This window comes from Polypterus senegalus, chromosome 4, assembly GCF_016835505.1.
Source record: "Polypterus senegalus isolate Bchr_013 chromosome 4, ASM1683550v1, whole genome shotgun sequence".
Lineage (NCBI taxonomy): Eukaryota > Metazoa > Chordata > Cladistia > Polypteriformes > Polypteridae > Polypterus > Polypterus senegalus.
In genome coordinates, this window is record NC_053157.1 from 148,548,642 (window position 1) to 148,563,892 (window position 15,251).

The 15,251-nt window shown below is 35.3% G+C and overlaps 1 protein-coding gene across 3 annotated transcripts in view; it reads left to right on the forward strand.

Annotated features, from left to right (window-relative positions):
* Nucleotides 1-223: 223 nt before the first annotated feature.
* Nucleotides 224-15,251, forward strand: part of LOC120527716 (SWI/SNF-related matrix-associated actin-dependent regulator of chromatin subfamily E member 1-related-like) — an 82,286-nt gene continuing 67,258 nt past the window's right edge. For 2 of the 3 annotated variants that reach the window (XM_039751456.1, XM_039751457.1), the window contains exons 1-5: nt 224-516; nt 3,708-3,799; nt 6,548-6,705; nt 9,709-9,800; nt 10,002-10,125. In XM_039751456.1, the coding sequence (XP_039607390.1) occupies nt 284-516; nt 3,708-3,799; nt 6,548-6,705; nt 9,709-9,800; nt 10,002-10,125 (699 nt within the window). In that variant the 5' untranslated portion in view covers nt 224-283. The remainder of the gene's footprint in view (nt 517-3,707; nt 3,800-6,547; nt 6,706-9,708; nt 9,801-10,001; nt 10,126-15,251) is intronic. The other variant, XM_039751458.1, reaches the window with a different exon arrangement.

The following is a 15,251-nucleotide window of genomic DNA, read 5'->3' on the forward strand; positions in this document are numbered from 1 at the left end:
CTTTTAAATAAAAGTACTCCTCAGGATGAGCAGTTTAAAGCACTGTCTATTATATTAATTCCTTATAATGCTATATTTAATAGCCTATTCTTATTGATTGATTCGTTGTTTTATGTTGTTGTTTTTTTTAAGCAGAGTGACTACATTTCCACCGCAGCGCATTGATTCTTCTCCTGAACTGACCGTCTCGACTCGCTCTGCGTTCCACTTGGCGCCCTGGCTTTCCACTTGCGCCTTGTTGTGCTTTCTACTTAGAGGGAATGGCTGCAGCCGGGGTTCCGGGATGAGCCAACTTGACAGCTCACTGGATTCGATATCGGCGACGGATAGTTTAACGGTTGTTAACTCCATGCTGGTTTCTGATTTTGACGTGGAAGCTCTCCAGTCTGAGGAGTCTGCGGAGCTCAGCTCTGTCTCCGTTAACAGCGAGCCGGGGGGTGTGACTTCTATGTCAGCGTCTTTTATAGACAGTGTGCCGATGACATTGTCGCTTCAGCAAGTTGATGGACAGCACAGGTACGAAAGGCGTAGCATTTTTAAACCAAAGACTGTTTTCTTCCCTGTTCGGTCTTTTCTGAATTGTGCCGAAAGAACCAATTGGGAAAACATTGGTCGGTAAGGGTAACAATGCCAAAAAAGTAACACATGAAACACGTTTTGTACAGTACGTATGTATGTTTTCGTAGCAACAGCATCTTGAGGCAGCGTGCTGTTTTGAGGCATTCTTCTTAATAACATAAATAGAAACAGAAGGTGTACACATACGAGTAGTGTTGGACTTAAAAATATACTAGTGTGCACGCACACACGTCCATCCATATGCCTAAGGCAGAGATGCAGAGACGCTGGATCTTGGAGCCTATCCCAGCAATCATCGGGCACAAGACAGGAACAAATATATAGTGGATGTATAATATTAAATTAATAGAGAACATGGGCTCTTTACATGTACAATGTACAGGCATTAGATTTGAATATGAACAGTCACATTCCTATCCAGCTTCACTCCCATCGCACCTTATTTAGAAATAATCAGGATTGTGTTGTGTTAACTTACAAACATATTTGTGTTTGTGTGTAATGAGTTATAATGTACTTCTAGAGTGGCCGTTACTTTTATAGGACAGTTTGTGTTTGACCCTGATGCAGCCATGCATACATTTCATGTTTGAAATGCAGGCATGAATGGCTAACTGGGAAGGACAAAGGCAAAAAAAATGTTTTGAAACTTCAGACAAGAAGACCAAAATGCTAAACTAAAAAACAAAGCAGGAAGACATTCATTGAGGCTGAAAAGAAAAAGCATAAAGCACATTCGAAAAAGCTTTTTTTTAATTCCTATATCAACCATCCTGGAAATGTGAAATTTGTAATATTGCAATGCAATACAGCTAAAATGAAAGATTGAGCAGCACTTAAAGGGGGTGGTCTATTTATATGATTTTTGTTTATAGTGTACTTCTAGTTAAAAATGTTAAATAACATTGATACCTGCATTTTTACATATAGTTTTTGAGAACTAGAGTTTATAAAGATTTTCATGTTAGTACTAACTTATTGTATTTCCTAATTTCTTCTAAAGTATAAGAAAAACTCAAAAAACAAATAGATGGATGCATAAAATGTAATTTAATTGGTTGATAGCTTCCATTTTTTATTAATGGTTTTTCATTGCTGTCATTTCAAGCAATGTTTACTGCGTATGCTGTTATTTTGCTTTCTACTTGGCTGTGAATAAATATATACACTGCTTTGTTTCCATATTGTAATTATAACATCTATAGTATTCTCTTTTACTGCCAGTGTACACAGTAGATTTTTAGTAACTCTTAACTTTATAATGAGAAATGTTTTCCTAATTGCATGTGATTTATATAGGATTTCAAAAGTAGTGTTGTCTGTTTTTTAAATATACACTAGGTAATAAAACAGAATTATTGTGATTTGCTTCAGTGAAAGGATTTTAAAGCCGCACAAGGCCAGCTTTTGAAATGTGCTTATAATTCTGTACATTTTGTTGCCCACATTGCTTACAGTAACATTCTTTTTCTACATATTTCAAACATCGAATTGGGTTATTTTTTCTGTAATGACAATATTCCAGTAACACAGTGTTGTGCATCCTAATATTTAATATTTACTGTTTACTGATTTAACGGTGTAATCTATACTAATAAAAGGCAAAGCCCTCACTCACTCACTCACTCACTCACTCACTCACTCATCACTAATTCTCCAACTTCCTGTGTAGGTAGAAGGCTGAAATTTGGCAGGCTCATTCCTTACAGCTTACTTACAAAAGTTGGGCAGGTTTCATTTTGAAATTCTACGCGTAATGGTAATAACTGGAACCTATTTTTTCGTCCATATACTATAATAGACTTCTGCTCGATGCCCGTCGGAGGCGGAGTTACGCCTCCCATGTAATTTACTGCCTGCCCATATAAGGCCGTCCGTCAGCGGCAATCCAATAGAAACATTGCTGCTAAATATTCACGGGTGAAGGACTGTGCTTATGCAGAGGAAGATGAGATGGTCAGGGTGGTGTTTGGCACAAACTCAGCAAAACTGCGAGAGAAACTTTTAAGTGCTGGGTCTTAGCTAACATTAAATACAGCCGTGGACATCGCACGAGATGGCACCAACACAGCTGGGAACCTTCGATGCATGTACACCGAGCGGCTCACGTGAACTGACGCAGTGCACAGACAAAAAGCAACAGTTCCAAAGAGTGCTGAACAAAAACCGAATTACACAATTGAGAAGGCAGCAAAAAAATATGAAGCGTCTTATACATACAAGGATTTTTTTCTCCCTAAATAATAAAAACCATCATTTAAAAACTGCATTTTGTGTTTACTTGTGTTATATTTGACTAATGGTTAAATGTGTTTGATGATCAGAAGCATTTTGTGTGACAAACATGCAAAAGAATAAGAAATCAGGAAGGGGGCAAATAGTTTTTCACACCACTGTATATATGTAGAGTTGTATATATATATATATGTGTATATACAGTATATATGTAGATATGTATATGTATATATATGTGTGTGTGTGTGTGTGTGTGTGTGTGTGTATATATGTGTATATATATATATTTGTATATGTGTATATATATGTATGTATATGTGTGTATATATATATATATATATATATATATATATATATATATATATATATATATATGATGTGTATATATATGTTTATATGTGTGTGTGTGTGTGTGTATGTATATGTATATGTATATGTATATATATATATATATATATATATATATATATATATGCAAGCAACACTCATGACAATAACAACACAATTACATTGTCAATCATGTTACGTTATTATTAAAATGTTTCCTTTTCTTTTTCATTACTTTTTTAACAAACTACTTCTCCGCTGCGAAGCACGGGTATTTTGCTAGTGAAATATGAAATAAAAGCAGTAATATGCAAGATCTTTCAGAGAGAAATTGTCACAGTGAAGCAAGTATTACAGCTATTGTTATAATCTTACATTTATAAAAAAAACAAAAAATAATTTTATTATGGAAGACAGTTATTTTAATAAACCACAGCCTCTTAAATTTACAGAAAATCAAAAAATCCTTCGATTATGGAGGACAAATTTGTTATATTAATAAGCCACAGCCAACCAGGCCAATTTTTCATTTGTCATGCTGATTACTTTTTGTTTTTTATTTACAGAATTGTGTGTGTTGCTGCGGATGGCAGTGGAAGTACAGTATCGTATGTTGGTCAGGTCAACACTAATATGAACTTAGAGCTGCAAGAGCAAGGTGAAGTAATTCCTCTTACGTTGTTTCATAAGAACACTTACCAGTTCAGATTTTTTTTTTGTTTGGTGATATCACTATGTATTATTTTATATTGTACAAATAAAGTAAATTGCAGCTGATTTGGTTGTGCTTCATGTTATAAGCAGCTTTCCTACATTACTGATTAGGATTGGGGGTTTTGTAGAATTTATGTCTACATCCATCCATGTTCTAAAACCACATTATCTTGAGCAGGATTGCGGGGAAGCTGGAGCCTATCCCAGTAAATATAGGGTATGCAGGCTATTGAAAATATTAAACCTGATCTTTAACATTCACATGGTGGAACTATGAGAGACTCTGTATTCCACATTGATACAATTAAGCTGAAATTAATCTATGTGTTTTGGGAATGAAAACTTTTTTTTTTTAATGTGAGAAATAGGAATATGAAGAAACAATGCAAAATATAACAAAAACAAAATCCAGAACCCATGTCTTGCTCTGTGAACCATGCAGATGTGCTTTCAATTATTAGGCATGAAAAATCATCTGACTCTTATGTTTTGTATATTTATATGCTGTCAATTTTTTGTCTTAAGGTGCATTACAGGGCAGTTTGTGTCCTGCCTTGGCTAGATATGCTGGCTTTGAAGTAAATATTTTTGAAATTATTTACTTGACTTTGAAGTTGTGACTTTCTGTATATCAATACCCAGGTGCCGACACAGTTGCAAGATGCATTTTTTTGCTTTGTAATTTAATTACAGGTGCTTTATTGTGTAGAGACTCATTTATTTGAATAACAGATTAGCAAAACATAAACACATATAAATTTCAGTACAGTACACATATATAGCAAAGAAACTATACCTTCTTCTATAGTTGAATACTTCTATATTTTGTTTCAACCTAGTGTGACTGAGTGATACTGTATGTGTGACAGGTTTACTCATTACCTATGAAATAGTGGGCGACCAGCTTCATTTATAATGAAGTATGTAAATGACAAGACGGGCATGATATATACATACATTCTTAAATCTGCTTAATCTAGTTGACGGTTGCCGAGCTAGCAGCACTGAGTGCAAAAACAGAACCAAATCTGAACAGATTGAAATTTTACGTATTTCATTTTCCAAATCCACTTATTGCAAAACAGGTTTGCAACAATTGCTGCAATTTATTGCCCTTCACACAGTAATGATTACAAAACCAAAAATATAGCAATAATGTGATGGTACTGAGAATTGATACCTTCATGCTTTTAAAGAATCCTAGAGACAACCAGAAGGCGTTAAATTCAAAGAACTACAAATCCCCATTATACCGCAAGTACTTTTTGATAAGCTGCAGTAAAAATTCAAAGAAAACGCATAGGATTACAGTCTTTATTGTTATAATTTGTATTTTTTTATAAAGGGGATTCATGAAAAAAGTAACCTTTTCATCTGGGTGCAGAAATTGTACTGTGTCACACACGTGCGCATGGGAATCAGCTGAAGGGCCTAAACACTAGTACAGTAGTTCTATGCCAGGCCAGGGGGTGGTGGAGTGTACTGACTATCTATCTCAGTCCCTTACAGACCTTTTCCGGGAAATCCTGCCTGTTGCCGGCCCCAAGGATGATGTCACTTCCGGGCACAAGGACACCACTCCCAGTTCCGGCATAGATGACGTCATTTCCCTTCCAGCCCTTTAAAACTGCCATCTTGCCTCAGTACAGGCAGTTCTGTTCTGGACTCTGAACTAAGCACATTGTGCTATTTAAAACTACTTTTGCAGCCGATTCAATTATACGGGTGGCTGCCCCAAATCTTTATGATGTCTCCGACTCATTCTTATTACAACTGTAAGAGAAAAATATAGTCTTAACAAATCCTCCTCCTTGAGCATTGTTATATCAGCACTCTGTACAGCCACAAGTAGGACAGCATTGCAACAACATTTAGATGAGCTGAAAGTGAGAATAAAATGCTCTTAGGTTGCAAAGAATGTGTGTCACTTCCATCATGGTCCACAAGACACCCAAACCAGAAATTGTATTCCAGCTCTTTCATGCCCATGGTCATTATTACTGGGATGAGCTTGATAATCATACAAACCAGCAAATATTTGGAATATGGAGAGAAGGTGATGAAATCCCATGCAGAAATTGAGAGAATAAACAAACCGTGCAGGGCGACATGTCCCTGATTTGATGTTTTGTGTCTGGATGTGTGTGACTACAGCACTTACCACAACACCTTGCTGGCTAGGAATGACAACAGTTACTAACCATCAAATTAGATATTAAATTGCAATAAAAGCCAGAATTGACTTCTGATTTAAAATGTAATTTTAGTAAACCTCAAAAACCACATGGTTTTTCAGATGTGTGATGAGGAACCACTGCTGGAAGAATTTGTTGAATTACCGGTAATGTGTTTCTTTACAGTTCATACAATCTGTTCATTAATGTGTTCATATTTAGTAATGTTATTTATTGAGCATCTTCAGTCATATTGCATTTTTCTTAGATGTTTTGTATTATTAGTAAAAATATACAATGAGATAAACAAAGTGCCATGCCACTTTTACCTACTGTATACAGGGTATTTTTTGTGAAATGCTTTTCCTGTATTAACTACTTCTAAGTGGCAGAGAGTTGAACAACATTTTTTGTAAAATCATATGACCATAAACCATCAGTCATAAGAAAGAACACTTTTTTGCATTAAATTATATACACAAATATTCTCATTTTGTTTGTTTTATTTTTAAAACCAGTAACTACACCTTCACTACAGTCTGGGTATCCTGTGCAAAACCTGCATCCTGAAACTCAATTGATTCCCATCCACTCCTTAAACTCAAGTATTCAGGTGGTACAAAATATGCAGAATGAAGAGCTCGGCACTAATACATCATTGGCAGCTGAAACAAAGGTAATATTACATTTTTTTTACTTATGGCAGCTATATTTTTTGCCTTCTTGGACATAGTGAATAATAATAATAAAAAAAGGAAGAGAAAAATTACCTTTTTTTGTCAGGAAGCACTTTTTTTTTCAGCAAAGATATGATCTGGAAGTGTTTCTCAAACAATACAATTTCCTTTTAATATATTGTCAGGAACACGTCTTATCTTAAGAATGGCACCTTCTTATGTGCACCACTATTTAATTCTTCACTCTGTCAGCACAGCCCCAGACCTCCATATCCCCGACTCTTTAGAAACAGACCAGAGAATCATGAGTAGTGGGAGCTAATGAGTAGCCAGATTGTAGAGAAACCAAAATATCTTTGGGATGCCACCATTGCACACATTCTGTTGTTGTTCGAATAAGATTTTATTTCACACCTGATCACAAGTGTCACTTGGGAAATTTAAATTGAGACAGTAATTGTTTCAATCATATTTTGAGATATTAAAATTAAAACTTTTACCATATGACCTTAAATGGTTAAGTGTATCCAGACTGTCGGATCTGATGTTAAATAAATCAAGATATGAATCAGTAATATGTTTCCAGTATTACTCATCTAGTTTTAATAAAGGTGATAATTGTGGTCTGTTGGAAAATTTTTCATTCCCTGCAGTCATTGAGCTTCCACAAGAACTGAGAAAATGGAAACCTCTGCTGTTATGTTTGCTAAGTAGGTTGGGATGACCTGCTTTTGAGTTCCCTCAGAATTTTACATAAGCTGGAAAGATTTTATCTTGGCTAACAGCAATATTTTTGGAAATAGGTATTGGAAGTAGAGGAGCTGAATGCCAGATGTACCACATACATGTGTGGAGAAGTTAAATGCTAGAAGTTTAGCTGTACTTGGATTTGATACCTTTTACAAAGTCCAAGCATCTTACCATATCACATTTTCAGCCTGCATTTTACAGAGACACATGATCTACAAAAAGATTTTAATTTCTTTTATATCCATTTTTAAGACTAAACACACATACTTCAAAATTGGTGTAAAGGGGCAATACTCAAATATTACAGAAAAGAGGCACTTAGCTTGAGTTTTAATTGTGATTTACTATGCACATATACTGTAATATAAGCAGCGATAGACACCATGAATATATCATCATTACAATAGGAATTCCTGCCCCAACAGAAAAATAAGAATATAGGCAAATGTTTTGTCAATTGTTGAATTCTTTGCTCTTCAGTCATGCTCCATTTTCTTGGTTTGCACAAAATGCGTCCAAAAGCTGGCTGGAATTTGGGAATCATAGATATGGAAGACTTGTTACTCATTTTTTTGTTATTCAAGTATTCTTTTAGTTGAGTAAAGTGATAGAATGCCATTGCTCATTTCTTTTTTATGTAAAAAAATCTTGTTTAATCTTCAATTCTTTCTTTTTAATAGTTTCTTTGAGCACGCAGTCAGGTCCATAAGTGACACAGTTTTCTTAATTTTTTGCTCTGTGTGCCACCATAATGGATTTGAAATGAAGCAGTCCAGATGTTATTGAAGTGTAGAGTTACAGTTTTAATTTAAGGTATTAACAAATTTTTATCTTGATGTTTATTCCATTTTTATACATAACCCCCACTTTTAGAGGCTCAAAAGTATTTGGACAGACAAACATAATCATGAATGTAATGATCATTTTCAATATTTGCTTGAAAATCTTTTGCAGTCAATGACTAGCTGAAATCTGGAATCTATGGCCTTCTTCAAGTGCCTGGTTTTGGCTCGTTATCGGTCTGTACTGTGAGGTATCGTCCTGTCCGTTTTTCAGAGTTCATCCTGCAACTTTTGTTAACTTGGATATCCTCAATAAACAATCAAACTGTTTATTTTTACACCACAAGAGCTACATGCACAGGTGGTCTGTCCTCTCCATGTGATCGTTTTGCAGACACTGGAGATGCATTAGCTTTGATACTATGTAGTGAATGTGATCAGATATTTACAGGCCTAAAGACAGAAGGCATGTGATTTGAGATAACCGAAATAGAGGTGACATTCAGATTGTTGTAGTGTAAATATGAAAAGTAATACAGTAAAATGAAATTCACCCTATATAGCTACCATCTAAATGAATCGAGGCATATTACTGTATGCTCTTAGCAGAGCTTTCCATCGAGTTGCCTAGATAAAATGCATCCTTTCTGTAGCATGCAAAGAAAAGTATTTTCATTTTCAGAGAGCTTTACAGCTCCTCTCAAATTTTCATATTGATTTTCGCCAGAAAAAACTATTTCTACCCAATTAATGAAGACACACACAGGGCATTTATTGTTACTTCTAGTTCATGGGAAAGTCTGCTGTATGAAATGCAATCAGACTAACTGGAGATTGAAACACAGTGACAAATCATCTACTGATGTGGCACAAAGCAAATGAGCTATGACTGTGAAAACACTTTAAAACTTGTGTATAAACACAAGCTAAATCTATATGTAAATGTAGTTAGAAATTGCATGTACAGTATACCTGCATAATCATTTAATTCATAAATTACAGTAATGTTTATTTATTGGTTATATTCACTGCTCTCTACACAGTCTGATTAGGGAGTAATGTTCAGTACAGAATAAAAGTTTGTAAGCCATTATCCTTGCATTATTAGTCATTGTCCTTGCAGGAATCTCTAGTATGTTATAATAAAAAAAATAGTTCAAAGCCAGCTTGGTCATTTTTCCAGATATTCCAACCTGTGGGATTTATTTTTAACATAAAGAGAAAATTTGCCTATCCAGATATAACCAGTCTATTTAAAGCTTGCATGTATTATTAAATTAGAAAATGTCAGCGTCTTTTCTAATTTGAGTTTAGAGTCTGACAGAGCGTGAAGGGTAGTTGATTGGGAATTGAAAAGAAAGTTTGATTCAGAGATGTTAAGCTAATATAAAATGTATACCAGTTGTATTTAATCTCTAAACCAATATTCTGTATTCAACAAGATATATATTTTCACTAACGGTGTAAAAGTCTGTTTCTCAGAAGAGGAAAGGTGGCTGGCCAAAAGGCAAGAAAAGGAAACCTACCAAGGAGTTTTCAGCTCCCCGTGCTCCAACAACAGGGTAAGACAAAATTGTGCTTTCAAAGAAAACAAAGTAGCTCCAAACAAGTTTTTTTTCCAAGTACAGATTACTTTTACACCATCATCAATTATAGTGTACATTTTGACATGATTAATGTACTAGATATTTTTTATTATGCCTCACAATACTATAAAAGTGTGTTTTTTTATCTTCTTGTGTCCCATTTGCTGCTACATATAGCTATGCAATCTTTGTCAATGAGAAGAAATTGCAGCTGAAGGAGGAGCATCCTGATATACCATTTACTGAAATCACCAAAATGTTGGGAACTCAATGGTCCCAGTTAACACAAGAAGAAAAGCAGGTAATTAATATTCAGTTTTATTGAAGAAACGTGTTTACCGCTATACAGTTCATCCGGAAAGTATTCACAGCGCATCACTTTTTCCACATTTTGTTATGTTACAGCCTTATTCCAAAATTGATTAAATTCATTTTTTTCCTCAGAATTCTACACACAACACCTCATAATGACAACGTGAAAAAAGTTTTCTTGAAGTTTTTGCAAATTTATTAAAAATAAAAAAACTGAGAAAGCACATGTACATAAATATTCACAGCCTTTGCCATGAAGCTCAAAATTGAGCTCAGGTGCATCCTGTTTCCCCTGATCATCCTTGAGGTGTTTCTGCAGCTTAATTTGAGTCCAGCTGTGGTAAATTCAGTTGATTGGACATGATTTGGAAAGGCACACACCTGTCTATAGAAGGTCCCACAGTTGAGAGTTCATGTCAGAGCACAAACCAAGCATGAAGTCAAAGGAATTGTCTGTAGACCTCCGAGACAGGATTGTCTCGAGGCACAAAGCTGGGGAAGGTTAGAGAAAAATGTCTGCTGCTTTGAAGGTTCCAATGAGCACAGTGGCCTCCATCATCCGTAAGTGGAAGAAGTTCAAAACCACCAGGACTCTTGCTAGAGCAGGCCGACCATCTAAACTGAGCGATCGGGGGAGAAGGGCCTTAGTCAGGAAGGTGACCAAGAACCCGATGGTCACTCTGTCAGAGCTCCAGAGGTCCTCTGTAGAGAGAGGAGAACCTTCCAGAAGGACAACCATCTCTGCAGCAATCCACCAATCAGGCCTGTATGGTAGAGTGGCCAGACGGAAGCCACTCCTTAGTAAAAGGCACATGGCAGCCCACCTGGAGTTTGCCAAAAGGCATCTGAAGGACTCTCAGACCATGAGAAACAAAATTCTCTGGTCTGATGAGACAAAGATTGAACTCTTTGGTGTGAATGCCATGCGTCACGTTTGGAGGAAACCAGGCACCGCTCATCGCCAGGCCAATACCATCCCTACAGTGAAGCATGGTGGTGGCAGCATCACGCTGTGGGGATGTTTTTCAGCGGCAGGAACTGGGAGACTAGTCAGGATAAAGGCAAAGGTGACTGCAGCAATTTACAGAGATATCCTGGATGAAAACCTGCTTCAGAGCGCTCTTCACCTCAGACTGGGGCGACGGTTCATCTTTCAGCAGGCCAACGACCCTAAGCACACAGCCAAGTTATCAAAGGAGTGGCTTCAGGACAACTCTGCAAATGTCATTGAGTGGTCCAGCCAGAGCCCAGACTTGAATCCGATTGAACATCTCTGGAGAGATCTTAAAATGGCAGTGCACCGACGCTTCCCATCCAACCTGATGGAGCTTGAGAGGAGCTGCAAAGAGGAATGAGCGAAACTGGCCAAGGATAGGTGTGCCAAGCTTGTGGCATCATATTCAAAAAGACTTGAGGCTGTAATTGCTGCCAAAGGTGCATCGACAAAGTATTGAGCAAAGGCTGTGAATACTAATGTACATGTGATTTCTCAGTTGTTTTTTATTTTTAATAAATCTGCAAAAACCAAGTAAACTTTTTTCACATTCTCATGATGCTGCCACCGCCATGCTTCACTGTGGGGACTGTATTGGACAAGTGACGAGCAGTGCCTGGTTGTCTCCACACACTGAGGAGAGGCAAGACACATGACAGCCCGCATAGAGTTTGCTAAAAGACACCTGAAGGACTTTGAGATGGTGAGAAATAAGATTCTCTGGTCTGATGAGACCAAGATAGAACTTTTTGGCCTTAATTTTGCCACCTCATTGACCTTACCTTGATGTGGTTGAAGTTGTGTGGAATCATTTAGATAGGGAAAAGAGCAAAAAGCAACCAAAGGCAAAAAAGCAGTTGTGGCAAATATTACAAGAAGCTTGGAATAGCTTCTGTTTTGTAATCTGATAGACACACACATATAAAATACTCAATCACATTGAAAATACAAGGCATTGTAACTTTAGAATACACATAAATAAGCACTGATACATTAATGTTAAATAGGACTTTCACTATATAATGTACAGAAATCCATTTGCTATAGTTTGTTGAATGTTATTTTTATTTTTGAACCAAAAGTTTTTTGCTAATATTTTTGCTAGTATACTTGACAGTATACTGAATTCATTCTTGCTCTTTTCTTAAGGCCTTCCTTAGTTTTACAATGCATTATTTTGTTTAATCATTGCATTTTATTTTATCAGGGTACTACAATGTTATGGTTCCATTATCAGGATGCATATTTGATTACTAGGTTCTCACCACAGTTACGGCTTATGACATCATTAGTGCAACATAATTTAAACTGGCAACGTGCTGTTTAAATCACCCAAGTTTATGGATAACTCCCTAAAGAGTTTTTCAGTGCAAATGTATATTTTGTTAAAGGCTAATGATCATTTCTGGCAATGTTTTGACTTTTGTATTTTGATTAGGATTTGACTATCAGCTTTGTTTGATTTTAAAGAAACGATTTTTAATATGTGTTCAACTAGCAGTTTTGGTTAGAGTTCAGGATTTTGGTATACAGCTTAATTTTCCTTCAATGATCCCCTGAATTTCCACTAGAAACTTCTTATCTTCCAGTCTTTTCTAAATCCTGCCCTTTCCCTTCCTTTGCTGCTTGGCAGAACAATATTCAGCTGAGAGGCGTGTTTGGTGCTGTGTGATGCTTGATGTTTTACTGGAGATTGAAGAAATCGATCGGAAAATTGTTATTACCAGCTTATGTTTTACTCACTTCTGAGCATAAGTTTAAAAAAACAAACAAAACATTAGTCACGGCCCGTCATTGGGGAAGTAAGGTCAGATGTGGAATTTTTTGCTTGAGGTGTCATGTTGGTGCTCAAAAAGTTTTTGGATTTTGAAATTTCAGATTAGGAATACTTAACATTTATTTGATGTGATTTATTATAGTCACTACAAGAAATTCACATATGATTATGTTTTTGAAATGTGTACTTTGAAGTACACTTTGTTTTTTTCAAAATCCAAAGCATTCTGTTTAACGGGCAAATCAAAACTTTCATTTATTTGCTAAGTGTGAGTGTGCCCTCTTCTGGACTGACATACTACCTTGCATGTGTGAATGAACAGGCAACCTAAAACTTGCATTTATGTAGGTATTTGTGCTTGTGCACTATGCAGAACTAACAATCATTCTAGAGTGGGAGAGTGGGATTATGCATCTGTGGTTACTATTTCTGCTAGAGTCAGCTGTTATTTAGGTAGTCAGATTTTACTTTTTTTTTATATTAATGCAAGAAAAATATATTGTAGACTAAACATCATAAGATGTATAATTCTCATAAAACTTTGAAAAAGTATACATTAAAATGCCATTGTTTAGATACTGCAAAAAAGAAAACAAAATTGTTTACAAGCATTTTGGGTTATTGTTGACTACTGCAAATAAGTGATGCTATATTAAATATTTGACACAATAATTAGGAGGATCCTCAAGTAGTCAGCCAAGGGACAAAATGTGGAGGAATCTGTGCCCATTTCTTTATCAATAAGCACAAATTCAAACTCTGTTTCTGGTGTATAATTAAGGAAATCCTGTTAACATTTGCTTTATCCTTCTACTTTTCTAATTACACATGGCTAACATTAGCAGTACCATTATATGCTGTAAATAGACACCCTTGTTTTAGCACAGCTAAGTTTTAGTAAAACAATTTAAATCTTTAATATTCTGCACATTAAAAATGTATTGACAAAACAGTTACCCTTAGAATCCGATTTAAATGGTGCCTTTGAGTGTGGCTGTCACTGTACTTACCAAGCATCATGGTCTGACTCTTCTAATGCTGAAGATGCTGGCTATAGTTATAGTCCTGCTAAAGCTGGCTGATTAGATTGATTCTCTATTGAAATGATAATTTATAAAGTCAACTATTTGTTCTCAACAAAAACTTTTTATAAGGTGTAATAATTTAATTTCCACACTTCCAATAAAAATACAAAACAGATAAAAATATTATGCATATGAATAAATAAAATTGGGGGCATATCATAGTTAATAGACTATATATAAGCTTATATATGTATCTACATAGCCTAATATTTCAAACACAAAAAACACAACCATGTTGGACCTGAAAAAATACCGCAAACACACATACTTGACTCCTTTATCTTTAAGTGTACTACTACTAGTTTATTGCTTATATAAATGTATAGCTTACTGAAACAGTAGCATTGATATGATGGCTAACTAAAGCACTAGTGCCTAGAGGCCAGCAGTAGGTTTGTTAGTGCCCATGAGGTCAATTGTGGCAGAGGGCTTAGGATTTTTCTAAATGTAATTACAAATTGTGGGGATCTTATTGGCTTGATGATATTTCAGCATATGAGTGATAGAAAATGATATGGTTATCATGGGCTACCTAATTTACCAAGTACCCACGCTGAATTTATTCACTAATAATTTCTATTTACAACAACAACAACATTTATTTATATAGCACATTTTCATACAAATAATGTAGCTCAAAGTGCTTTACATGATGAAGAAAAGAGAAATAAAAGACAAAGTAAGAATTAAAATAAGACAACACTAATTAACATAGAATAAGAGTAAGGTAATAATAGTAAGTAATATAATTATAATAAGAGTAATAATAATAAGAGTAAGTTAGTAATTGAAAAATAAGTACTACTAAAAATCAACGTAAAAAATAAAAATTCATACATTATTAAAACTGTGCAATATGAATTAGTGAATACCAACATTATTCAATATATTTTCATTCACACAAACTCTTTAAAGTGGCTTTTGCCATGACACACTTTTAAATGAGTTTTTTTTTTAGCAATTGTGAGATTTACATATACAGTATTTGCATTTGTATATAAATTGAGTCAATAACTGGTTAATAACACTTATTGAATAGTAATATTTAAGGGACAGATAAATTCGAGTGTTAGATGATACAAGTTGCTGATGCTTTAATTTGCTTAATCTCCCCCTTCTAAGTCATCGTACTTAGTTATACTTAGGCCTATGTACACTGAACTAATTTTTCTCTTACAATCCAAATGTGTTGTATGTATTCACCATGTTCATCACATTTTTGTTGTTACACTAAGGAACTTTGACTTTGAAAATCTAAC